Source organism: Dendrobium catenatum, unplaced genomic scaffold, assembly GCF_001605985.2.
Source record: "Dendrobium catenatum unplaced genomic scaffold, ASM160598v2 original_scaffold_89960, whole genome shotgun sequence".
Taxonomy (NCBI): domain Eukaryota; kingdom Viridiplantae; phylum Streptophyta; class Magnoliopsida; order Asparagales; family Orchidaceae; genus Dendrobium; species Dendrobium catenatum.
In genome coordinates this window covers 209,918-235,798 of record NW_021408401.1, presented here as the reverse complement: position 1 = coordinate 235,798, position 25,881 = coordinate 209,918, and the positions used below count along the sequence as shown (strand labels likewise).

Sequence of the window (25,881 nt, the reverse complement as noted above, 5' to 3'; positions counted from 1 at the left end):
TGCGTCGGGGTTCCGCTTGCTGTGGATGCTCTTACAGCAGCCAAGACCCGACTCACCTTTACAAGGGTTTGTGTTCAGGTTTGCAGTACCTCTCCTCTCCCCGATGAGATTTACTATACAGTTGATGGAAAAGTCTTTCCTCTTATCGTTCTATATGACTGGAAGCCAATTCACTGCTCCTTCTGCAGCTCCATTATGCACGCCTCCAATGCCTGCCCAAAAAACCCAAATCCTAATCCCCCCATGTTGAACCCCCTAAAGCTCGTGGCAGGAGCTCCAGCTGCAAGCCACGCAATCCACCGCCAAAACTTAATATTCCCAAACCTCCTCCACCCCCTATTCCAATTCCTACGGGGCCTCCTGTAGACCCTTCCGTCTTTCCTCCTACCATCCAACCTTTATCCCACGCTTTGGTTCCTAACCTTAATTCCCCCTCCACAGAATCTCCTCCTATATCCCCAAATTCCAAACCAAATTCTACTTCCAACTTTGATACAGCTCCACCTAAATCACCTCAAATCTCAACTACCAACAAATTCGCCATTTTGACATACCAAAATGACCCTACCTTCAGCTAGACCATCACTCATGCTTCCTCCCCTTTCCCTGCTTCCGAGCAGCTGAAAGCTGTTGGCGGTGGTTCTGTTGGTAGCTCCAGCCTTGGGAGTGAAAAACAAACCACGGCCATATCGAAATCCACTAGATAAAAAACAGCCAAAAAGGCTACCACCCCATCCTCCAAATCCCAATGACTAGACCCTCTTCCATGGCTGCCTGGAACACTCGTGGGTTCAACAGCCCTGACAAAACCCTGTGTTGTAAGAATTTGGTCAATAAATTCAATCTTGACATGCTGTTTATTCTGGAAACCAGAATCTCACCCACCAACTCCTCTAATAGTTGGTTTCTTTCTAATCATCACGTTTTCTCCCAAGAAGGTTCTTTTGATAACTTTGCCTATGCCTCCCCGGGTAGGATCTGGCTCAAATGGAACACAAACACCGTCAGTTTTAAGCCTCTTTTTACTTCTAGTCAACTGGTTCATGGGATGGTGTCTACAAACAGTAATGAGCACTTCTACATTTTTGTGGTTTATGCCTCCAATAATTTGGAGGAAAGGAGAAATCTTTGGAATGATATTTTAGAAATTTCCTCTTCTATCTCTTTACCTTGGCTCATTCTTGGTTATTTTAACTGTTGTAGATTTAGCCATGATAAAGCTGGTCGCTCTCTGCTTCACGATAATAAGCTCTTGGATTTTCAAAACCTTATTTACCATATTGAAGCTCATGAACTTTCTTCGGTGGGGCATTTCCTTACTTGGTTCAATCATAGAACCGATAATCCCATTCATATCAAGTTAGATAGGATGTTGGTTAATGATGATTGGCTGGGGAGTTACCCTAACTCCTTTTTTGTTGTGGATGACCCTTATATTTCTGACCACTCTCCCATTGTTTTGCAACAGGGTGTTGACCTTCATCTGAAACATAGGTTTCAGTTCAAAAACTATTGGGTTTCTAAACCAGAATTTTGGGATGATCTCATTTCTATTTTCTCTCAAAAGTTTCACAGCAGTCCTATTCACTCTTTTTACAATAAGCTCAAGACGTTGAAGCTTAAGATCAAAGCTAAGAGCTGGGCTTCTTCCACATCTATGTATAAAGAAATCTATGAACTTAATCTCAGCCAAAATACCATTATTTTCCAACTCCAGGCTTCCCCCCTTGATCCCGATCTCAACCTGGCTTTAAAGAATACTAACCAGAAGCTTTATGTTAGAAATGCAGATTGGGCTGATTGGATTATACAACGTGCTAAAGCAAAATGGATGTCTTGTGGTGAGGATCTCAAATTTCTATATTCCAGGAACAATGTGAGGCATAACTCTAACCTGATTAAAGTCATTTCCACTGCCAATGGGACTTTCAATAGCCACAATGAGATCTCCAATGCTATTGTTCAACATTTCCAAAAGCTTTTTAACACCCCTCCCCCTCCTTCGAATCAAAGCCGGGATGCTCCAATCCTCCACAAACTTCCTCACACCCTTGTACCCAAACTTGTTGCCCCTATTTCTGTGGAAGAGATTAAGAATGTCATTTTCTCCTCCCCCAACCATTCGATTTCTGGTCCTGATGGCTATACCTTTTAATTTTATAAGTCCTCTTGGCATATCATTGGCAAGCAGTTATGTGAGGCTATTCGGTCTTTTTTCTCTACGGGTTCTCTTCCTAAGCAAGCCAAAGCTACTGCCGTAGATTTAATCCCTAAGAAGCCTCATGCCAGCAACATTTCTGATTATAGGCCGATCTCTCTTTGTAACACTTTCTATAAGATTATAGCCAAAATCCTTGCCAACAGGATGAGAGAGGTTATGCCTTACATTATACACCCTAGCCAAGCTGGTTTTATTCAAGATAGGATTGTTTCTGATAACATCCTTTTAGCTTCGGACCTTCTCTTGGATTTCAATGCTAAGGATAAGTATAAAATGTTTTGTGCTAAGTATGATATTCACAAAGCCTTTGACACTGTTTCAAGAGATTTCCTTCTTAAGTGTATGACTGATAAAGGTTTTCCACCTATCTTTGTCTCTTGGATCAAAGGCTGTATTTATGATGTTCATTTTTCGGTTTCTATCAATGGTGCACTTGAAGGTTATTTCAATTCTTCTTCTGGGTTGAGGCAAGGATGTCCACTGTCCCCTTATCTCTTCTGCCTTATTATGGACAGTCTATCAAAATTTTTTGAGGAGGCTACTATTAACAATTCTTTTCAAGGCATTGACTCCGGTATTGTCTCCATAACTCACCTTGTTTATGCTGATGATTTGCTAGTCTTTGGCAGGGCCACTGTTCAAAACGCCCTCACTCTTAATAGTGTTTTACTGGACTTTGCTGCTATCTCGGGCCTCCATGTTAACACCACCAAGAGCACTCTTATTATTTCTAATAATGTGCCCAATGAGGAGGTCTTCTCTGATACTTTGAACATCCCTTTAGTCAATTCTCCTATCAAATATTTGGGCATTCCTATTTTTTGTAAGAGACTTAAAAAGGATGATTTTCAGCCCCTTCTTCAAAAACTTCAAGTATCTTTAGACGGTTGGAAAGCTAAAAATCTATCCTTGGTTGGTAGATTTCAATACCTTAAACACACCATTTATAATATCCTTGCTTATTGGATTAGAAGCACTATCATTCCTAAAGGGTATTGTAAGGTGATTAACAACATTTGTTCAAGATTTTTGTATTATGGGGACATTCACAAGAAGGAGCTTCATGTTATTTCTTGGAAAAATACCTGCTTGCCTAAACTTTGTGGTGGTTTGGGCATCCCCACCATTGACTCACTGTATTACGCACTTGGCTGATCTTTAATATGGAGGTTTTACAATACAAATTGCTATCTGTTTAAATGGTGGAAGGCTAAGTATTTATCTTTTTGGAATTTGGGTAACAAGAAAATGATCATTTACTGGAAGTCCCTCTGTGTAGTTGCTGCAAAATTGCCAGACTCTTTTCATTTCAGTCTTAATGAAAATTCCTCTCTCACATTCTTTTGGGAACCATGGTGTTTTGGTACTTCTATTGATGATAGATTGAAGTTGGATAATATGGACCATCTGATATACCCCCATAATTTAGCTGTTAATTCCATTTTGGTTAATGTAATTTGGTCTATTCCCCCCACGTACCATTCCGTCTCACATTGCTAATGTTATCAAATATGTGCCCATTTCCAGTATAAGGGGTGACTATCACTGGACTAATAATGCAAAGCCTGTTTAAATCCTTTCATAGCTGCTTCTTCTTAGATTTCCAGGAGGTTTCTTGGCATAAACTGGTTTGGCATAAGCATTATGCTTTGCGTTTCTCTCTTTGCACCTGGTTGGTTTTTATGAAAGGCCTTAAAACTGCTGATAATTTGATCCTTAGGGGGTTGGCTGTTAACCCCTTATGTGTTTTTTGCAATAGCTCTGAGGAAAATCACTCTCACCTATTTTTGAATGCGATTTCTCTTTCAATTTGCTGCTGAAGATTTTTCCCTCCATGAACTGCATGCTTTTACAGCCTAACCTTGCTCAAGTTTTTCATTGTATTGACGATTGGGAATTAGACAAGAGTAGGAAAAACTATTGTTATATGTTACTTTGTGCTGCTGTATACTTTATCTGGAGAGCCCGGAACGACAGGTTGTTTCGCAATTCCTTTGACTGTCTATCTACTATCTGTGCCAAGATTAAACGGGCGGTGCATCTCAAAACTGTTAAATGGACATGATTTGGCTTTGGTTATCTTCTTTGTTCTATGTTCTGTTTTCGTGGTGGCTGAACTGGAAGATGACTATGCTGCAACCCGGGTATCAGCTCTTCCTGGATGGTCCTTTTGGGCAACCAGGATTTGCTTTTTTGAAGGACGATGATGAATGCAATCTATTTAGCCATCCCCTTGGATGGTCGTTTGGCAACCAGGGGACTCATACATCCTCTTGGATGATTTTGCGGCCTGGAAGATCTACTCGAGCATTGCTTTTCTGAGTCCTTCTATTTTTGTTTTACAATCTCTGTTATAGGTTTCTTTTTTTAAGCAGCTGTTTTTTTGCTGATAGGGTTTTGTGGTATGCTGCCGGTTTGTGGTGTTTGCAGACATTTTTCTTATTGTACTTCCATCATTTTTTGAATGAAATGGGCTAAGGCCCCAAATATTCCCAAAAAAAAAAAAAAGCCCAGGTCTAAGTATCGGGGAATGCATCATTATTTTTGAAAAGCTTTTTCTTGCTTTGGAAATAGTGTAAAATAATTGAAATTCAAATTTCTTTAGAAAATTTGAAATTGAATTTTGAATTTTAAATGTGGAGTCGAGCGTACCATTAGAAATGATATACCGCCTCGAAAGACGAAGATAAAATTTTATAATGTGTTCAGATTTAGAATTATGAATTTCCTCCTAAATAGGGTAGCCAAATTCAAGAAGAAACTATATATGACCCTGAAGGACCAAAATGATATTCGATCGAATATTTAGCTATAATAATCTAGATGGATTATCCTTAATTTCATATTCAAGATCATAATAAAAAATGAAATATCTTTCCAAGGGAAGAAAGTATCATTTCTAAATAACTACTCGAACATAATCGTCATTGAATTTATTATTTTTTTCAAAGAGAATTAATTAAATTTTAATATTGATCAGGGGACTTAATCTCCTACGAGAACAAGTCCTCATAGTTAATTATATCATAGGAAACTTGAGTTTCCTACGAATGCTCTTGATTAAAATAATGATAAAATCTTATTTTAATTTTTTAAGGAGAGATATCAAAGGAGTGAGATTAGAATTCCAATAAAGATTTGATTAAATTTTGAACACTTAACTTTAGTGGCCAACGGAGGAGAAGTAGTAGGTATTTTGAGATTATGAAATATTTCAAAAATACCCTATCTTTCCCATATGTTGGGCTTCAAATTTTGGTTTTAAGAAAAAAAATTAATTTGAGTTATTATTTTATTAGAAAGTTAGGATTATATTTTCGAGATTGAGGTTTTATAATTTTGAGTCCACCCCAGATCCTAAGTAATAATAGTTCCCCTGAGGCAGGAGCTCACACGAAGCTTAGATGTCATCCTCTGTTTTCTTTTTGGGCATGTTTTTGTTTTGATATTTTGTTTAACAAGAATTGTTTAGATGCTATATGGGTAGCATGTAGCGATATCCTTTTATAATTTTGAATTGCCCTGCATTTGGGGCAGAGAAAGAGATAATAAAAATTGCAAGTTGCAAGAGTTCAAGAACTATGTTATGTATCCTAGAAATCTGTTTTCTTTTATTTCCAGGTGGTGGTTTCGTCTGTCCAGTTTCAGATTGTTCTTCTGAGTGGATCCTTACCGGAAGGGCTTAATTTCGATATCAGTTAGGTATAAGAGCCGGCAAGATGCCGCCTCATCGCAATCAACAACGTCCAGTGCAAGGCATTGTGATTGAAGAACTGCAAAGAGAAATTCAGCGATTACAACAAAGGTTGGAGTGGTTTGATCAACGTGAAGCTACTGACCGTAAAGTAGAAGGTGAATAGGTAATCCCATTTTATCACACTTCATCCAGTGATGAAGAAAGAGCACCAAGATCGCGATCGTGCAAGAAGGGCTACCCGGGATGATGGAGGAATCAAAGTCGATTTACCTAACTTTGAAGGGAGACTAAAGGTGCATTTGAGACGGATTTTTCCCTGCTGTGCGTTTGGGAACGTAACCACAATGTGGTTTGGGGTTACTGCATCGTGCTCCGTTGTAAAAATTTTCACGTCCTGCGGTTGCTTTTCCGGTCCGAAATACGTGAATGACCTTATAGTTACCTGAAAACTACACTGTTTTCTTCTTCATCCTCGCCAAGTTCCTCTATTCGGACATTTATCCGCTTCTTCGTACACATCTCAGCACAGTCGGGACCTCATTTGTACGCTATTTTTTTTTTTATTCCTCCGAAGGCATAATTGCAAGAAGTCCGACTCAGCATTTTGCATCTTCAGGTAGCTAGCAGGGAGGTCTTTCCTTTATATGCATCCCATACCTCATTTTTTTTCTTTCATCACAATTTTTCCTTCTGCCACGTCTTTCTCCTGCATTTAAAGAGCTGATTTCTTGCCCTGTGATCTCCCCTGCATTTCTATTAGGTTAGCTCTCTTCTGCTCGCATCCTTCTCAGATTATTCAGTCAAAACTCTGTCCACTATTTATTACCGGTAAGTTAAAACAAAATTGAATTTAATTTCATTAAAAGAAACATCTTCAGAATCCCTTTTCTTTTCCATGCGACTTTCACTTTGTCTTTTATATGCAGCTTTCCTCCTTTATTTCTCCTCTTGAAAAGCTTTAGTTTTTACTAGAAATTTTTTATTTATTGTTATTTCTTGTATTAAGGCTACCTGTAATTAGAACCTGTAACCGTGTATATGTGTTGAATAACCTGTACCTGTAGTTAGGTAATATCAGGCTATAAATAGCCAGGCTCTGTATTAGCTCATTAAGAAGAAATCATACTATTTCCTTACAGCAATGTCTCCGTCTTTATGGTATCAGAGCACGGCTCAAGTTTCTTTTTTCTTGAACAGTGCCTCTCTTCTTCTATCTATCTTTCTACTCCGGAAGATCTACTGTTGATCCGTCTTCTCATGGAGGATTCGTCTACTTCTCTCACAACAACACCTCAAAATCCCATCGGTGGCGAGTACAGTATACCGACAGCCCTCAAATTTGTGATATCCAATATCAAGATCATCGTATCTACTCAGTTAACCTCTGAGAACTACTCGGTATGGCGCTCACAGATTCTCAAACTTCTCATTTCCAATAGCTTCTACGATTATCTTGTGTTGTCGGCATCTAACCGGCTAGGTACATAGATCTACCAGACGGACGTCAAGAACAAAATCCAAAACACCGAGACTGGGTTCTTGTAGATCAAAACCTAGCTGCAGCTCTCTGTTCAACAATATCACCAGCCATTCTACCGTATGTTATCAATCTTGATTCCACCTCGCTGATCTGGGCAACCATTGAATGACGTCTCCAATCGTCGAACAGATCAATAGTGATACAACTACGCAACGAGCTACACAATGTGAAGATGAACAACAAATCTATGGTTCAATAACTTACACAAATCAAGACTATTGCAGATAACCTATCAGCAGCTGGAATGAACCTTGATCAAGAAGACATAACACTATACATGCTAAATGGGCTTCCATCGTCGTACAACGCGTTTAAAATGTCAATACGCACGGTGCTTCATCCGATCGATCTTGATAATCTCTACTCACGACTGATCAGTGAGGAAATCAACATCCAGGCAGATTCGCTGCGAACAACAACCTTGCAAGATTCGTCCACAGCTCTATATATGTACCGCGGTCGCGGACGAAGAGGAAGAGGACGGAATTCATCCCAAACGTCAAGAATGAGCTCCGGACAGATAGTTCACTGTCAAATATGCAATAAATGGGGACATACAACAAACAATTGCTGGCATCGATCAAACTTGACTGTAAATCCTCCTGAGACACAGAATGCCACATCAAGAGCCATGACCGCGTCCACAGAGAACGACAATCAGGACTGGTACCTGGATTCGAGTGCATCAGCTCACCTAACTCACTCTATGGACAATGTATCTCAAGCGACTTCGTACTCCGGTAATGATAACATCACTATAGGTGACGGTAGAACCATACCGATTGCTCATTCAAGCAACGATATTCTTCCTACACCTAATAGTAAGTTGAAACTTCACTCCTTGTATCATGTTCCAAATCTATCACACAATTTGCTTTCTATATTTCAGTTAACTAAAGATAATAATGTTTCCTTTTATCTTGATTCTCACGGGTTTACTATTAAGGATTTGAAGACAAATCAAACAATTCTGTCGGGACCAAGTAGACGGGGACTATACCCAATTCGTTCGATCAACTCTCCAAAGGTCCAGACGGCGTTAACTGCTACTTCATGCCAGGCCTCTCTTTGGCATCAGCGACTGGGGCATCCCAATCGACAAATACTTCATTTAGTTTATCTTACAAATAAATCTTTGAATATACCAAAGAACTTATCATTTTGTGAAAATTGTATTGCCTCGAAAGGCCATAAACTCTCATTTCCTAATACTGCTAGTAGATCTTTAATTCCCTTACAGGTTATACACACGGATGTTTGGGGACCTTCTCCAGTTCCCTCTCATCAAGGATTCCTGTATTACGTATCATTTATTGATGATTTTTCAAAATTTACCTGGGTATTTCCTATGCAAAACAAGTCTGATGCGTTTTCAATTTTTGTGCAATTCAAAACGTTTGTTGAAAAACAGACGAATTATCACATAAAATGTCTAAGATCGGATGGAGGGAAAGAGTATTTAAACTCTAACTTTAGCAACTTTCTCAATCAACAAGGGATACAACAACAAACGTCATGCCCGTACACATCGGAACAAAATGGGTCGGCGGAACGCAAACACAGGCACCTCATAGAGATAACAAGAACCTTGTTACATACTGCATCGATGCCATACTCATTCTGGCCAGATGCTGTCCTTACTGCATCCTATCTTATAAACCGATTGCCATTAATCCACAACAAGCTCAATTCTCCACTTCAACTGTTATACAACAAACAACCAGACTACAAACTTCTCAAAGCCTTCGGCTGTGCGTGCTATCCGTGGATTCCACCTGCACAAAGACACAAGTTGGAACCACATTCCCAGCTATGCGTATTTTTGGGTTATTCTTCAGTATCAAAAGGATACAAATGCCTGGATATTAATAGTAATAAAATTTTTGTTTCAAGACATGTAGTTTTTGACGAAAGTAAATTTTCGTTTCAGCAAACAGACACCAAGATCATCTCAACTATGCAGACGGTATCTCATCCTTCTGTCCTGGTTCCGGTCCAGGCAACATTACCACTTGCTCATACTAGTTCCAAGACACAAACTCACACTCACAATCCAAACTCACAGAGGCAAGTAGCTTCTGCAAATCAACCTCCTGACATAGTTGAAGGTCACAGCAACACACAAAATAAAAATGCACAAAACAGGGAATCGTCCGAAATCAGAAACATTACATCCAGTCATCCTATGACCGCACGACTAAAAACAGGTAAACTAAAACCTATTCAGCTTCTAAACTTACTTCATATGTAGACTACCTCTGCAATAACAATAGCTTCCGATCCCACCGCATATCAAGAAGCCAACAAACACAGTCATTGGAGGGCGGTGATGGCAGATGAATTCTGTTCTCTTCAAAGACAAGGGACTTGGGACCTAGTACCTCTACCACCCAATACATCCACACTTGGGAGCAAATGGACATTTCGTACAAAATACAACTCTGACGGCATGATGGCAAGATTCAAAGCGAGATTGGTAGCACATGGCAACACTCAACAATATGGAGTAAACTACCTAGAGACGTTCAACCCAGTAGCTAAGTTTACCACCATACACACTTTTCTCACTATAGCTATTACTAATGACTGGCCTGTGCATCAGCTTGATATTACGAACGCTTTTCTACACGGCAGTCTAAATGAAACAATTTTCATGAAACAGCCTAAAGGATTCGAGGACGAAAATTAACCAAACTATGTGTGCAAACTCAAGAAATCCATTTACGGGTTGAAGCAATCTCCAAGAAAAAGGTTCCACACGTTGTCCACGTATCTGCAATCCATTGGGTTCTCGGCGGGAAAAGCAGACACTTCCTTGTTCACCTAGTGCAAAGACAATGTGCGGCTTTACATGGTTATTTAGGTCAACGACATATTGCTCACAGGAAATAGTCCCAAGATGATCACCAACACAATCGATCAACTGAAGAACAAATTCGACATGAAACACTTGGGTTTTGCCAATAGTTTTTTGGGAATTCAGATAACCCGGCATAATAATTCTTTCTTTTTATGTCAATCTCAATATGCACAAAATATTCTTGACAATGCAGGAATGAACAACTGCAAACATTTGGCCAACCCGTCATACACCAAATCTCTGGTCACCCAAGCTCCGGTAGCTTTAGGCTCCGATCCAAAGCTCTACAGGCACCTCGTGGGATCATTGCAATACCTTACGCTAACTCCAGTTAAATCATGTGAGACTGTTTGGCTGTTCAATTCATGATTTAAGGTGGTTAAAAGATTTAATATTCATTTCTTCATTAATTAAAGTAGAACAATCAAAGTTCAAATAAAATACAATAAAGTTTCATTTGAAATAAAATAATAACATAAAGTAAATTGCAAATAAAATAAAGTTGATTCCATCTTCAATGTTTTCAAAATTGCAGGTTATCTAGCTGAACGACTTCGCTGGCTTGCTACCTGCAAATGGAGTTGTTTGTTAGAAGTTTAAATTATGAATATTCTAAAGAATATAAGCTTAATACCAGAGAGACTTACCCAGGCATCCCACAAATTTGTTGTAATTAAATGTCTTAAACCATCACCCAGTACTCTTTCTCTAACACCTGCATACAAATTCGGGTCTTCATCAATAGCTTGAACCTCCCCCAAGTCATTGTCATGATGCATTTCAGTTTGTGACATGTTGAAGTAAATATCATGGTCATGATAACGTCCGATAAAGTTATGCAAGACTACACATGCAAGAACAATATCTACCTGAACCGCAAGTGGAAATTGATGCATGTCAGTCAGAACTTGGAACCTTTCTTTCCATGTGCTGAATGTCCTGTCAACTACATTTTGTAGTTGGGCGTGACGATGATTATATAGCTCCTGTGCAACAGAGTATCTTCGAGAAGCATCTGTACGATATTCAGCTAAGTGATACTGATACCCTATGAATGGTGCAATTAGTTTATCTGTGTTTGCGTACATAGAATCAACCAGGAAATATTTACCAGCTGGAACATTAAAATCACCTTCCTCGATTTCCCATCATAAAACTCTCATATCAGCAGCTGATCCTTCCAAACCGAAACCCACATAGACGAATTGCCTATCAAATGATACTGCAGCAATGACGTACATAAGGGTGGCATTCTGCTACGATACCGATTTTGCAAGTTTTTGTTTACAATTGCAGAAATGTGAGTCCCATCAATAGCTCCAACAACATTCTCGAAGAATGGATAAAAATTTTGATTCAAACGTACATAAGGGTGGCATTCTGCTTCCGCACTTAGCATCATTATGAATTCAGTAGCTAAAGAAACTATGGCACGCAGGACCAAATTAAAAAACCGACTAACTGTTTCCAGAGAATACTGAAAGAACTCACACAATTGTCTGTAACTATGTGCAATCAATCTTCTCAATAATCTGATCAGTTTTAACGCAATGCTTGTCTAGTACACTGGTTAACTTTTCTTTTTCCTCTCTTCTCCTCGGGTGCCTAATTTTGCGAATATCATCATCACTTGAACGCTTGCTACGACTCATTGGAATAGTTTGGGGTTCTTCTTTATTTTCTCCCTCGGGATTTTGGTTGGTTTGTAAATATGTTGAAACGAAACTAATTCCGTTACCGGACAAGAAGACATCCTCCTCCACATCTCCTCATGTTACTACTTCTATTGAAATTTTGTTTGTCGCGATGACCTTGCTAATGTTCCCACAGCAATATTATCTCCACATATTTTCTCAAAAATTTCGTATTGGTGGAATGGATTATGACGATACTTTGCCAGCTTTGGATTCTTTTAGTGAAAAAATAGTAAAATATAATATGACATGAATTTTATTTGTTAAAAATGGATTATGAAATTATATTAAATAAATATACCTGGATTATCTCATCCCATATTTCATCAATGGCTATTGGCAAATGAAGATTTTCATCCCAACCCCATCCACTTCAATTAGCTAGTTGGAAAACAGCACGAAAATCGGCTTTCATATTTTTGAACATAATCTATGCAATGTTTTCAGTGTAGTTTCCATCAACTCGATGATTTAGTATACCGACCAAATCCTTTCACATGTCCCTCGGCAATATGCCATCATTAATATTACCACACATATACAGCTCGAACAACAACTCTCCGAAGATTTCATTATGCTGTTCTAGCCATCTTGGTGTCCTCAAAATATTTTTATTAGTATTCCCTAACTTCACATCTAAATCATCCATAATGTCCACTTGAGTATTGGCCGGTGACCATTGAGCCGCTTTGCCTTTCAAAAATGTTTCATTTTTGTTGTACAAATTTCAAATAATACATTTTAATAGTGCCAATAGAGACTATTTAACATCTATTTCTAATGAGCATGATTACCATTTGGGAAGTGAATTTTACTGTTTTTGTTCCAAGGTAATTCATGTTTGAGGATTCATTATCATTCGTTGTCAACCAACTCGATTTATCCAGTGAAAAACTAATATGATCATGAAGTAAAGATGATTGTTTACAATTTGTTTATGGGTAAGTGATACTGCTCCGAATCCACGAAGGGTGACAAGCGATCTCCGGCGATCTCAACCACGGTTTCTGCTATCTTACCGGGCTTCACCACCTGAAAGAAATTCAGGATACAAAAGCAAGAAGGTAACGAAAAAGAAGGGAAATGAAAAATAGAATAATTATGTATTCAAAAATCAATCTCTGTCTTATTCACTTGTAGCCGAGCTTATTTATACAGGTATTCAAAAGAAAAAAAGCTACACAATGAAAACAGAAAAAAGGCTACACAGAGAATATCACTAGAACGAGCTCTGCCGTCATTCCTAGAACAAGCTCTGACGTCATTCACCCAGGGTGGGGAAGAACTCCTCCACATCATAGTGGGGAGTTAGATCATCAACATTAAAAACAGCTGATACATTGTAATCTCCTGGAAGATCTATTTTGTATGCTTTGTCATTAATCCTTTTGATAACTCGAAACGGCCCATCTGCTTTTGGCCTAAGTTTTTCGAATGCTCCAGGTGGAAAACGTTCCTTCTGCAGTTTAATCCAGACCATATCACCCTCCTGGAATTGCATTGGTCTTCTATGTTCGTTGGCCTGTTGTTGGTATTTAGTATTTTGCTTCATTATGTGTTTATGTACCTGCCTATGAAGCTTCTTTATCTCTTCGCTCCATTGCTCCCCTTCTTTACTAGCAGTGGAAATAGTTGTAGCTGGAATTAAATAAAGGGGTGTAAGAGGATTGGTACCGTAAAGAACTTCCAATGGACTATGTCCCGTCATCTGGTTAGTTGAGTGATTGAACGCGAATTTGACTTGAGCTAGAATGAGATCCCATTGCTTTATATGCTTCCCTACAAAACACCGCAGTAGATTACCTAGGCTTAGATTGACTGTCTCTGTCTGTCCATCCGTTTGAGGATGAGCGGTTGAGCTGAATTAAAGTTGAGTGCCTAATTTGCCCCACAAAGTCCGCCAGAAATGGCTAAGAAATTTGACATCTCTGTCTGAGGTTATCGTCTTCGGGATTCCGTGGAGTCGAACTATATCTTTAAAGTATAAATCAACAATGTGGGTCGCATCGATTGTTTAGTTGCAAGCAACAAAATGAGCCATTTTAGAGAACCTATCAACAATTACCATGACTGAATCTTTATTTCTTTGGGTCCGAGGTAACCCCAGAACAAAGTACATGCTCACGTCTTCCCACGGGCCGAGGGGAATGGGTAGCGGCGAATACAAACCTGCATTGGTGAGTAAGGTCTTGGCTCTTTTGCAGACTTGGCAGCTTTGAACATATCGGAGTACATCCTTTTGTATGGATGACCAATAGAATCTCTCCTTTAGCAATGCCAATGTTTTTTCACGCCCAAAATGGCCGGACAGTCCCCCATCGTGGCATTCTACAATAAGTGCAAGCCTCACAGAGCATTTAGGAATGCAAATTTTTGTACTGAGAAAGAGATACCCATCTTTGCAGTGGAACAATTTATGAGGTTTATCTTGACATAGCGCCCAGATTTTTCCAAAATCCTGATTAGACGCATATAGTTCCTTGATTGCTTCAAACCCAATCAGTTTAGTTTGTAAAGACTGTAACAGGGCGTAATTTCTGCTAAGGGCATCAGCCACCTGATTTTGTTTGCCTGATTTATGTTGAAGCAAGAATTGAAAGGCTACTGAGAACTCCGACCAAGTGGCGTGTCTTCCCTTCAATTTCTTTTGGCTTTCTATGAATTTTAAAGCCGCATGATTTGTAAACAAGATGAATTCCTTGGGTAGCAGATAATGACTCCAATGGTGTAGAGCTCGAACAATTGCATAAAATTCCTTGTCATATGTGGAATACCTTTGTCGTGTCTCATTTAGTTTTTCACGGAAACAAGCTATAGGCTGTCCTTCTTGGCTCAATACAGCTCCTACTCCCACGTTGGATGCATCACAGTCAACCTGAAATATTTTGTTAAAATCAGGGAGCCGCATGACCGAAGTGGTGGTCATACTAGTCTTTAGTTCTTTGAAACTGCAATGAGCTGCCGTTGTCCATTGAAAAGTACTGGCTTTTAACAATTCAGTAAGAGGAGCTGCAATCGTACTGAAATTGGAAATGAACCTGCGGTAGAACGAGGCTAGTACGTGAAATCGTCGGACGTATGTGAATGAACAGGGGTCGGGCCAGCTGATAATCACTCCTATTTTATCAGGATCCACTTCAATGCCTTCCGCGGATACAATGAATCCCAAGAACTGAATTCTGGTGTATAGAAACTGACATTTCTTTTGCTGACAATACATTCTCTATTCTTTAAGAGTTTGAAAAACATGCCTGAGATGTTGCAAATGAGAATGTGAGTCTGGGTTGTATACCAGAATATAGTCAAAATAGACGATTACGAACTTGCTTAAGAACGGTTGGAAGATCTGATTCATGAGGCGCATGAATGTGCTCGGTGCATTAGACAATCCGAATGGTATCACTAACCATTCATAGAGCCCATCTCGTATCTTGAATGCGGTCTTCCACTCGTCGCCTTCTCGGACCCGTATTTGATGGTAACTGCTCCTTAAATCGATTTTTGAAAAGATGGATGCACCCTGTATCCGTGGTATGGGAAATCGATAACGTACCATAATTTTATTGATTGCCCGGCTGTCTACGTACATACGGTATGATCCAACCTTTTTTGGTACTAACAGTGCTGGAACAGCACAAGGGCTTACACTAGGATGAATGTACCCTTTGGTTAGTAATTCTTCTACTTGTTTCTGGATCTTGATGTTCATCAGACCTTAATCGATATGGTGGATGGTTAGGTAATGTAGCACCTGGAATGAGATCGATGGCATGTTGTATGTCACGCAGGGGAGGTAATCCCGCGGGGAGATCATCTGACCAAACTTCCTTATATTCTTGAAGCAATGGTTGTATCTCTACTGGCACGGTGGGAATTGATCCCTCTGATTCTTTGATCAACACCAAATATCCCCCTGCAGCTTGTTGAATAGCCTTCTGACATTCGGACTTGTTAATCATTAGCTAATCAGCCGTGGCTTCCTTAGCAGAGGTTTTAAACGGCACAAGTACAATCGTCTCCTTGCCTTGTACAAAGGTATAGGTGTTAGCAGCTCCATCATGTACCATTTTTTTATCAAATTTCTAGGGTCTTCCCAGCAACAAATGGCAAGAATCCATGGGTAAAATGTCGCATGCACCACACTTGATCTTTGAATTTTCCAATAGAGAAGTGGATCAGGCAACGTTTTGTGACTTCTACCTCATTACCTCGCTGAATCCATGACAGTCTGTATGGATAGGGATGATTTTTAGTAGGAATCTGCACCTTGTCTACCAGCGTACATGAAGCAATGTTCTCGCAGCTACCGCTATAAACAATGATTTAGAAAACTCGATCTTTTATGGTACATCTGGTCCGAAACAGATTATGGCGCAACTCTTGTTTCTCTCGTTGATTGCTAAGTAATCGTCTAAAGACTAGAAGATTCCCTTCATCTACGCTAATGATGGTGAGTCTGGACGTTGGTGGGGATTCCGCCACCTCCTCAGACTCGATTTCTTCCATATGTTCGGCATCTTCTTCAAGAACAGTAATGATTCTTCTGGTGGGACAATTGGATGCAATATGCCCAAAGCCTTAGCACTTGAAGCATTTCCGAGCTGGTGCACTGCCTGTGCCTCCTGAAGGAAAAGCTCCTTGGCGTCCCAGTGGCTTTTCTTGATAAACCAGAGGCTTTTCTTGCAATGTGGCGGTTCCACCTCGATTAACCTGAAAAGGTTTTCTCCCACCACCTCCTTGAAATTGGATTGTGCTACCTTATGGGTTTTCTGTTGTCTTTCAACCTTAAGGGCGAGGGTCATCACATCTTGAAGCGTCCAATATGGTTGCAGCTGTACCATATGGGCAATATGGGGCTGAAGACCTTCCAAGAACCTAGCGATCGTATTTTCAACCAGTTCATTCAGATCGCATTTTAAAGAAAGCTATTCAAACTCTACCACATATTCTTCTACAGAAAGCTGGTGTTGATGGAGACGGTGAAGCTTCAAGAACAAGTCCTATCGATAGTAATCGCTAAGGTATTTACGTTGTAACTCCTTCATCTTTTCCCAGCTGGTGATCTTACTCTTACCCTCTCTTGCCCGATTTCTCTTTAGATTCTCCCACCAAAGAGAAGCACCTTTTTTTAATTTGATCGCCACCAGTTTAACAATCCTATCGGCTGACACTTCTTTGAAATCAAGAACTCATTCGACTGTGTGTAACCACTCTACGAACTCATCAGGATCCAATCGGCCTTCAAATGTTGGAAGGTCAATTTTAATTTCGCTGTCGTCGCGAATGGTTCGTCGATCCTGCCGTTGCCTTACAGAATGAACTTCTTCCTCACTAGAAGCTTCTTGGTGGAACGGATTGATATCTTCTTCTCCTTGTCGACTGCCATCCTCTTGTTGATTTATTCTTGTCAATTCTTACTGCAGTCTTGGAATTTCCCTATGTAGATCTTCAATCACTGTTTCTTGAACAGGACGTTGCCGGTTCCTTCGTGGAGGCATCTTGCTAGCTCTGATACCAATTGACACCGCTCCGAATCCACGAAGGGTGACAAGCGATCTCCGGCGATCTCAACCACGGCTTCTGCTATCTTACCGGGCTTCACCACCTGAAAGAAATTTAGGATACAGAAGCAAGAAGGTAACGAAAAAGCAGGGAAATGAAAAACAGAATAATTATGTATTCAAAAATCAATCACTGTCTTATGCACTTGTAGCCGAGCTTATTTATACAGGTATTCAGAAGAAAAAGCTACACAATGAAAACATAAAAAAAGGCTACACAGAGAATATCACTAGAACGAGCTCCGCCGTCATTCCTAGAACAAGCTCTGGCATCAGTAAGTTCCACTACTATCCACATCTTCTTCAGGTGTCATGTTACTAACACAATGTCGTACTATCACACCACTCTAGCAAATGAAATATCACAACACAAACAATATAGGTATGTGCGAACAGAACAGCTGCCGATAATCATGAAATGGGGAAAAACATACAACATGCAAATAGGGGGAAATTTCGAACAAATATTAGCCTAAATCGTGGATAAGCTACCAAAAAATTAGATATGAGATTAAGGAATCATACCTACTGCCGATTCACGTCGCTGGTTTCCTCTACAGGCGACTGCTTGTGCTGGATGTGCGAATGCAAGCAACTGAATAGTGGGCTTATAATAGCGAGAGGTAGAGATGAGGGCGTATGGGTGACCATGATGTCTGAGCCGTTCTGAAGAGGAGTAAGTGAAGAGATAAGAAAACAGTTGGAATCATTCGGGCTTTCACCTGTCTTCTTCCTCTCCCGCAAATAGCCAGTTAAATCTGCTTCCTCTCTCGCGAATAACCAGTTAAATCCGTCGAATCGATGGATTTGCGAAATCTGAGATTTACCGCAAGAAGTGCTCTTTTTCCGTCAACCGCAGATTCCATTTACCGTGAGATTTGGATTTGCATTTTAGGCAGTTTGGCTGGATTTCGCCCAAATCCGGCCTTAAATCAGGCTAAATTCGCATACCAAATAGCCCCTTCAAGTACCTATTGACTGCGAAGTTAGTCAAAACAATATCAATGCTCTAAAGCTCGATTTTTTATACATCTCCATTAAAATTTCCTAAGCTTGAACTATACTAGCTTCCTTCTCGGGAGCCATCTTGACCAAGGTTTCAAAAAATTCAGCAACTAGCCTGTTAGTATTTCCATGTAACAAAGTTTCAGATACTTTCTCTCTTGTCTTATTCAATGCTCGTAAGAGTATCACAATGTTATGCGACTTCTTTGGATGGAGCACTCTATCTTCTTGCTTCAAAGGTGGAAGGATCGCTCTCCTGCTTCTTTCTTTTGGAGGAGCAGTCGAATTTTTCACAACCAAAGCTTCAATCATATTTAAATGGAATGAATTAGATTTCACTTTCACCCAAACCATGGCCCGATCAGAGCTTGCCCGAACTTGATCCCAATGTAAGGGTTCAACATAGGCTTTTCCTTGCTATCTAGATCGGCTTCTTCCTCATCAACCGGCCTCCATAACGAGCATTCGTCGCCATTAACAAACCAAACCTTAGTTGAACGCTGCACGTTAACACGAGCAGCATTATCTGATGGCAAGGGATTCTCAATGGCTTCGAGTGCGGGGTTGGCCATGGGATCGCGGGAGCGAATTGTGGTCATGTAGAGTGTCGATCGTGAAATTTGATGGGTCGAAATCACGCATGTCGGAAAAAGAGTTGGGAGCGTGGTCATAGGTAGCACGTAAGCGTGGGTCGCAAAATGAAGCAGAATTAGTGGCCTCTGTGATATTAGGCGATGATTTGGCGTGGGATTGCTCGACAAGCTCGATGCCTGCATTTTGTTGGAGCGGGAGCGTCTGAAATGCAGGCGAATCTGGAGGCGGTAGCAAGTTCGAGCTCGTTGAAGATGCGTGACGATTCATGAGTGCGGGAGGTGAAGATGTGGGAATGGAGGGGGGTCACGCTACCGAAGCGAAAGTTATAGCGGAAGATAATCGTGGGGTGATTGCGGGTTGATTGCAAATTTTTTTGCAATCACATGAAGCGGATGAGAGGAGCAAAGATGAAGACACTGGTATGATTGCTGACGGCATTCTCATTCTCCTTATGAACGAAGTGTTTTGTCTATTTGATGAAGTGATTCATTCACTTGAGTTTTATAAAATGCTATACAATTTCAATCTTTGTCGATAGCCTAGCTTTTTTAGTGTCGATCGTCGTCGACCACCTATCTTTTTCAGCTTTGATCGTCGTTTCCACATTCCATCGTTCTTCGCAAACTCCGGGCTCTGATACCAACTGATGCAGTTGATCGTCAGAAGAATCGAACCTGCAAGAAAGAAATCCCAATCAAGGGACAAACACAAACCGTAAGGGCTTAAAAGGAGAATAATATTCATCGATTCCCTTTCCTCCTACAAAACTTGCATATTTATAAGGCTAATTAGAACATTCTATAAGCTATTAGTAACAAAATTATAACAAACTATGATATAATAGTCCTAAGGAAAATCTTAGGCATGATGTTCCACGTCACAATATCTCGCTCAACATTTTAAAAAAAAAAAGAGCAGTTAAAAATTTAATTTTGATGATTATGCAAAAAATAAATTTTTTATTTAAAAGTCTAAAATGTTTCATTTTTTAATGGTTATGAATATTTAAATACTCTTCATAATCTTGTATATTATAATGCATTATTGAATATATATATGGTTAGTTCTATTTATCTGGTTGGTTTTTATCTGGTTAGTTCTGTTTATTGTATTTGGAAACTTATGGACCAGGCGGAAGTTCTTATCTTTATTCATGTGTTTTGCTGACTTTATTCTCCCTTCTATGGCTAATTGGCTCTTTTCTTCTACTGTAGTCCATTGTGTTCTTACTATTTTTGGAAGTCTATCTTGCAGGCATCAATATTTTCTGAGAACTATGAGCTCCAATGACAGCAAGGTAATCTCTATTTCATTTTCTTTGTTAGTTTCCTATGAGTTTTTTGCTTTTTGCAGGAAGAATGAGCTGAAAGGGATCTATCTGCTCTTCCTTTTTTGGGTGCTGTTTCTTCACAGCCCGAGCTTGTTAATTTGTTCTTTTTGTAATCGTAGAAAAAGGACCTACCGTCTCTTAGGTTTTGTTTTTCCTTTTTAATTGTAGCTCTTTAGAGCGTTAGTGAGATGGTGGGACCTTATAAGGACTATATAATCCTTTTTTGATATTAACACGTAGGCCCCATTATATATATATTGAGAAATATTTTTTTCAGTTAGCATTCACTATCAAAAGTTTGGATCGCCATTAATGCAGCAATTTTGAACGTCTGCAGTGTTGTTTGGAAGCTTCGTTTCACTCCTACAAAAAACAAATTTATGGTAAGTACTTTGTCATCTCCATTACGCAATTTTTAGGTTTTGATTAGTTGGAAGTTTACTTCCTGGAACTTTGCCGAAATGGACAATCCATACATAAAAACGAATATCCTGAAGACTGATGGATGGTTCCTTAATCATTAAAAATAACCTGAAGTGTGATAATCTTTTAAAATATGCAAAGCTGAAAACAGTAAGTGATACCGGGTGGGCCTATCCACACCGTTTAAGTCAATCAAATCCGCCTTCTTATTGTGGCATACCTTACATCTTCCTACGAGCTTGAAGTTCCTCCTACCCCAGTAGAATGATGTCGGAGCTGAGCTGCTTAAATCATGTTAACTTCAGGCTAGATTAATTCCATTTCGTAGTTTTTACGGCTGTATAGGAGTAGTGCTTTCTTCTATGATGTGTAGTAAATAAGTTGCTATGATTGTCTATAAATACATGTAGACAATACTTATAAGGGAGATTTTCGAGAATAATAAAATGTAAGCTTTTTGCTCAGTTACTTTGAATCTTGTATCCTGAAATTTGATTTTAGGTGGTGGATTCTTTCCCCAAGAATTTCTTCTTGAAGTTGTACTCGGCCACAATCACTGGATCGTCGACGAAGAGTTGTCGACCCTCTTGTCCGGTGTCAGTAAGCATCAGTATTCATTGATTAATGAGTTGCATTTATAAGGGCAGTGCACTTATGAAAGTGACACCGGCCAGGTAGGGGGTTCGACGAATCCACGTCGACGATCCGGTGACAGTCGCCGGACACTGCTCCAAGAACTTCTTGGAGGAAAGATCCACCACCTAAGACTCACTCTTAGGATACAGGAAAACACATGAGATAAACTCAAAATTTATTCATATCAAAATCTATCATATTACAAGACATTGGCTACCTATTTATAGCCAAAAGAAGGAACATACTAGGCTACTCAAAACAAAAGAAAGCACTAAATCTATGTAGCAAGATAAGCTACCAAATGGATTGAATTATCCTGAAGTTAATACAACTAATGGCTCAGCTCCGGCGTCAGAAAGAAAACATCTATAGGAGAAGGGCTGACTGTGTAGCCTACAAGGAATCAGCATGTCTGTAATTTAAATGTTAATATTGTAATAACATATATTTTATTCTTTTACGTACCTCTTAATAACTACATGTTACTTAGAGCTCTTTGCTTTCCTTCAATTTTTTAGTTGCAAGACCTCATACATGGCTGCCACCATCTCTTCAGAAGTCATTGTCCTATTCCTGCTTTAGCACCCATCCTTCTCATAAACGTGCAATGTCACCCACTAAGGTTTTGTTTGGGATAGCTTTCTTACTGTTTCTTAACGCAGCTTTCTAGTATAAAATTTAAAAATTTTATACTAAAAAACTGTTTTAATAAGCAATAAGAAAGCCGTCCCAAACAAAGCCTAAAATTTGTCTTCTTATTACTCTTCTTCACCTTACAGGCCATCATGTGCTCGACTCATTATCGATTAACCGCAGCAGAAATCTTCACATAATTAATGACCTCTTGGACTGGCTTAGTTTGAAATAATTTTATTATTATTTTCTAAAATAATTTTTTAGCATAAATTTTTTTTTTGAAAGCTGACATCATGAATTACCTAGATAGATAATTCTTCCTGGTGACGGAGGCAATGAACAACAAGTTCAGCAAAAGAATAAAGTTATTTTCTTAAGAACCCAGCACTGTAGATATCGTCAGGATATAGAACAATGGAAACAAAGCAATCAATGTTTTTTTAATTTATCTCCCGTATTATACATCTCAGCTAATTATTTAACATATTTGATGGCTACATAACTGGCTATAAGCTATAGCCATGATAATACCAATATAACAAATAAGCTGAAAGACTACACTTAAACAAGCTAATAGGCACAATGCTATGATAATAGAGACAGGCAACAGTAACACCTTCGGCGTCATTCGGCCGGTATATGAGGGACTTTGTGTTACAACCCAAACGAACCAAGACGGGTCATACCGTATTGAGCTGTGACAGATAAATTTCGAGATCTAATTTTGAAATGTTCATATTCTCTTTACAATTTCATCTAAATAAACTACAAACTATAGTTCAACTAAAAATATTCATATTACTGTAAATAAATCTATCCATAAGATTTCTTTTATTTCATAAAAATATATCTATAATACAGTACATAGCTATCAAACAGAAGCTACCAAAATGAATAATAAATTAATCATAATTATACAAAAATCAAAATAAAAAAATATATATGAACTTATATCTGATCCTAAACTGTTAATCAACAAACTCTTTTTCATTCCTAAATTCTGAAAACTAGAAGTAAAATCATAATGAGCTCAACTTGCTTAGCAAGCCACACAAATTAATTTAAATTATCAAAATTCTTTTACTTAAACATTTTTCAGAATAGTTATTTTTAGAATACTTAAAAGCTGTTAAATGTTGTCTAATAAATCACTATATTAAGCATAATAGTTATCTAATTTAATTAAATAATAATACTTAGAAAATAAATAAATTGAATTTCATATAATTTAATAGTTCATATCACATAGCAATTCATATCTCATATCCCAGTCACATATAGAATCTCAAATGATTATGACCACTTATGAATCTCTTTTGTATTTATAGCTCCAAAACATACCTTATAGACACCATAATATATATTTTATGACACAATTAGAATCTCAAAAAATCCCGACTCTTATATCTCTTAACAGTAATAATTTAATCATATAAGCACATCATTCATCATATCAGAATAATTAAAGCATAATTTGAATTGCACAATTTTCTATAAGAGTAGGTAATAAAAATTCCTATTGAACAAAATTTTACCGTTTTAAAATATAACCAATTATCATGGATTGTGTAAAATAGTGTTCTAGACATTCATTATACTATATCACTATTTTTCAGTGCCTAAATCATTTTCTATTTGATAAAAGAACTCCATAATTTTCAAACTACCCAATAATTTTTTTGTAGAAAATAATCAGAATGTTCATAATCTAAATCTTTATAACATATTAAAAGTTAAGCGATGAAAGATAAATTTATATATAAAAAAAATCTTTATAACATATAAAATATTATTCTTTATTTGAAGCTGCAGGTGTCACACTTCGACCTCATAATAAGGAGATAGATCTGCAACATTAAATATAACATAGACATTGTAGTCTCCTAAGAGATCAATTTGATATGCATTATAATTTTTTTATTACTCTAAAAGGACCATCAACTTTATATTTGAGTTTTCTAAAAGAACTAGGAGGATTTTGGTCTTTCCTTAGTCTGATCCACACAAGGCCACCTTCTTAAAAAATTACAGCTTTTCGTGACTTGTTGGCATGGGTTTGGCATTTGGTGTTATATATGTTTCTGGATAAGTTCTCGAACTTTTTGGTGTAGTTTCTAAAATTCAGAACATCATTGTGCCCCTTTGGGATTGAAATTGGCTATTGGCACTTGTGGGATCAGATCAAGTGGTGTTATAGGATCTCTGTCATATACAACTTTGAAGGGAATTTTGGCTTAATCTTCATTGGTGGACCTTTTGAAGGCAAATTCCACTTAAACAAGAATTGGATCCCATTGTCAAATGTTTTTTCCTATGAAACTATGTAAAAGATTGCCGAAGCTTCAATTTATAGTATTTGGTTTATCCATCTATTTGTGGATTGGCAGTTGAACTAAACTGAAGTTTTGTCCCTAGCTTATCCCAAAGGGTCTTCCTAAAGTGGCTCAAAAATTTTAAATCGCGATCGGAAGTAGTCATCTTGGGGATCCCAAGTAGGTGAATGATCTCTTTAAAGTATAAATTAACTATATGGGTAGCATAAAGAGTCTTATTGCTAGGTACAAAATGAGTCATTTTTTTAGAATCAGTCGACTACCACTATGATTGAATCTTTATTTTACTTTATTTAATGGAGATCAAACACAAAGTCAATGTTGACACCGACCGTTGGCTTCGTGGGAATCGGTAGAGGTGTGTATAACCCAATTCGTTGCTCATGTGTCTTAGCAAGTTTACAAATTCAACATTATTTTATATAACTATCAACATCTCTTGTTAGACATATCCAATGGAAATGTTCTTTTATTAGGATAATAGTTTTATGCCAGCCGAAGTGCCCATCCATCCCTCCCTCATGAAATTCAACCAAGATGGCTAGTCGGATAGAAGCCCAAGGAAAACATATTTTGTAACAAAAAAAATAGCCATTTTGAATATCATAAAATTTGTATGGCCTCTTGTGACACTTGTCCCATATGTGGCTAAAATTAGGATCAATAGAAGGTAATTCTTGTAAAACTTCAAACCCATTGATCTTTGTTTGTAATAATTGTAGGAGCATATGGTGACAACTAAGGGCATCGTCCACTTTATTACACTACCCACATTTATGTTTTAAAACATAGTGAAAAGCTGAGAGGTACTTTACCCATGCGGCATGTCATCCATTCATTTTTTTTAGAATTTAGCAATTGAAGAGCTTTATGGTCAGTAAATAAGAGAAACTCATCGGTAACAAAATAGTGATCTCAATGTCGCAACGCGCGTGCCTACATTATAGCATAGAACTTTTTGATGTGTGGAAAATGTTTGATGTGTTTTATTAAAATTTTTGCTAAGAAAAGCAATCAGATAACCCCCTTGACTATGGATAGCTACAATACCCATGTTGAAGCATCATAGTCTTCCTCAAACACTTGATTAAAGTTAGGTAGATCTAGGACAGCATGGTTGAGGACTTCTCCTTAAACTGTTTAAAGCTTGTTTGAGCATCTATATTCCATCCAAACCCTTTAGATTTGAGTAATTCAATCAATGGAGTAGCTATAGTACTGAAGTTTTTAATGAACATTTTGTAGAAAGATGTCAGCCCATGGAATTGACAAACATTCATAAAAGATTGGGGTCTTGGCCAGTGAATAATTGCTGCAACCTTTTCGGATCAACCTTGACTCATGCAGAAAT

At 38.4% G+C, this 25,881-nt stretch overlaps 1 protein-coding gene across 1 annotated transcript; it reads left to right on the top strand.

Moving 5' to 3' along the window:
• Window positions 1-766: 766 nt before the first annotated feature.
• LOC110115380 lies at window positions 767-2,155 on the top strand. The gene has a single exon (XM_020848596.2). It carries the CDS (start codon window positions 767-769, stop codon window positions 2,153-2,155), a length of 1,389 nt encoding a protein of 462 aa, XP_020704255.2.
• Window positions 2,156-25,881: the final 23,726 nt, after the last annotated feature.

Bases quoted from the DNA above. Each gene is read 5' to 3' on its own strand.
- LOC110115380 (XM_020848596.2), top strand. From the start codon at position 767: ATGGCTGCCTGGAACACTCGTGGGTTCAACAGCCCTGACAAAACCCTG.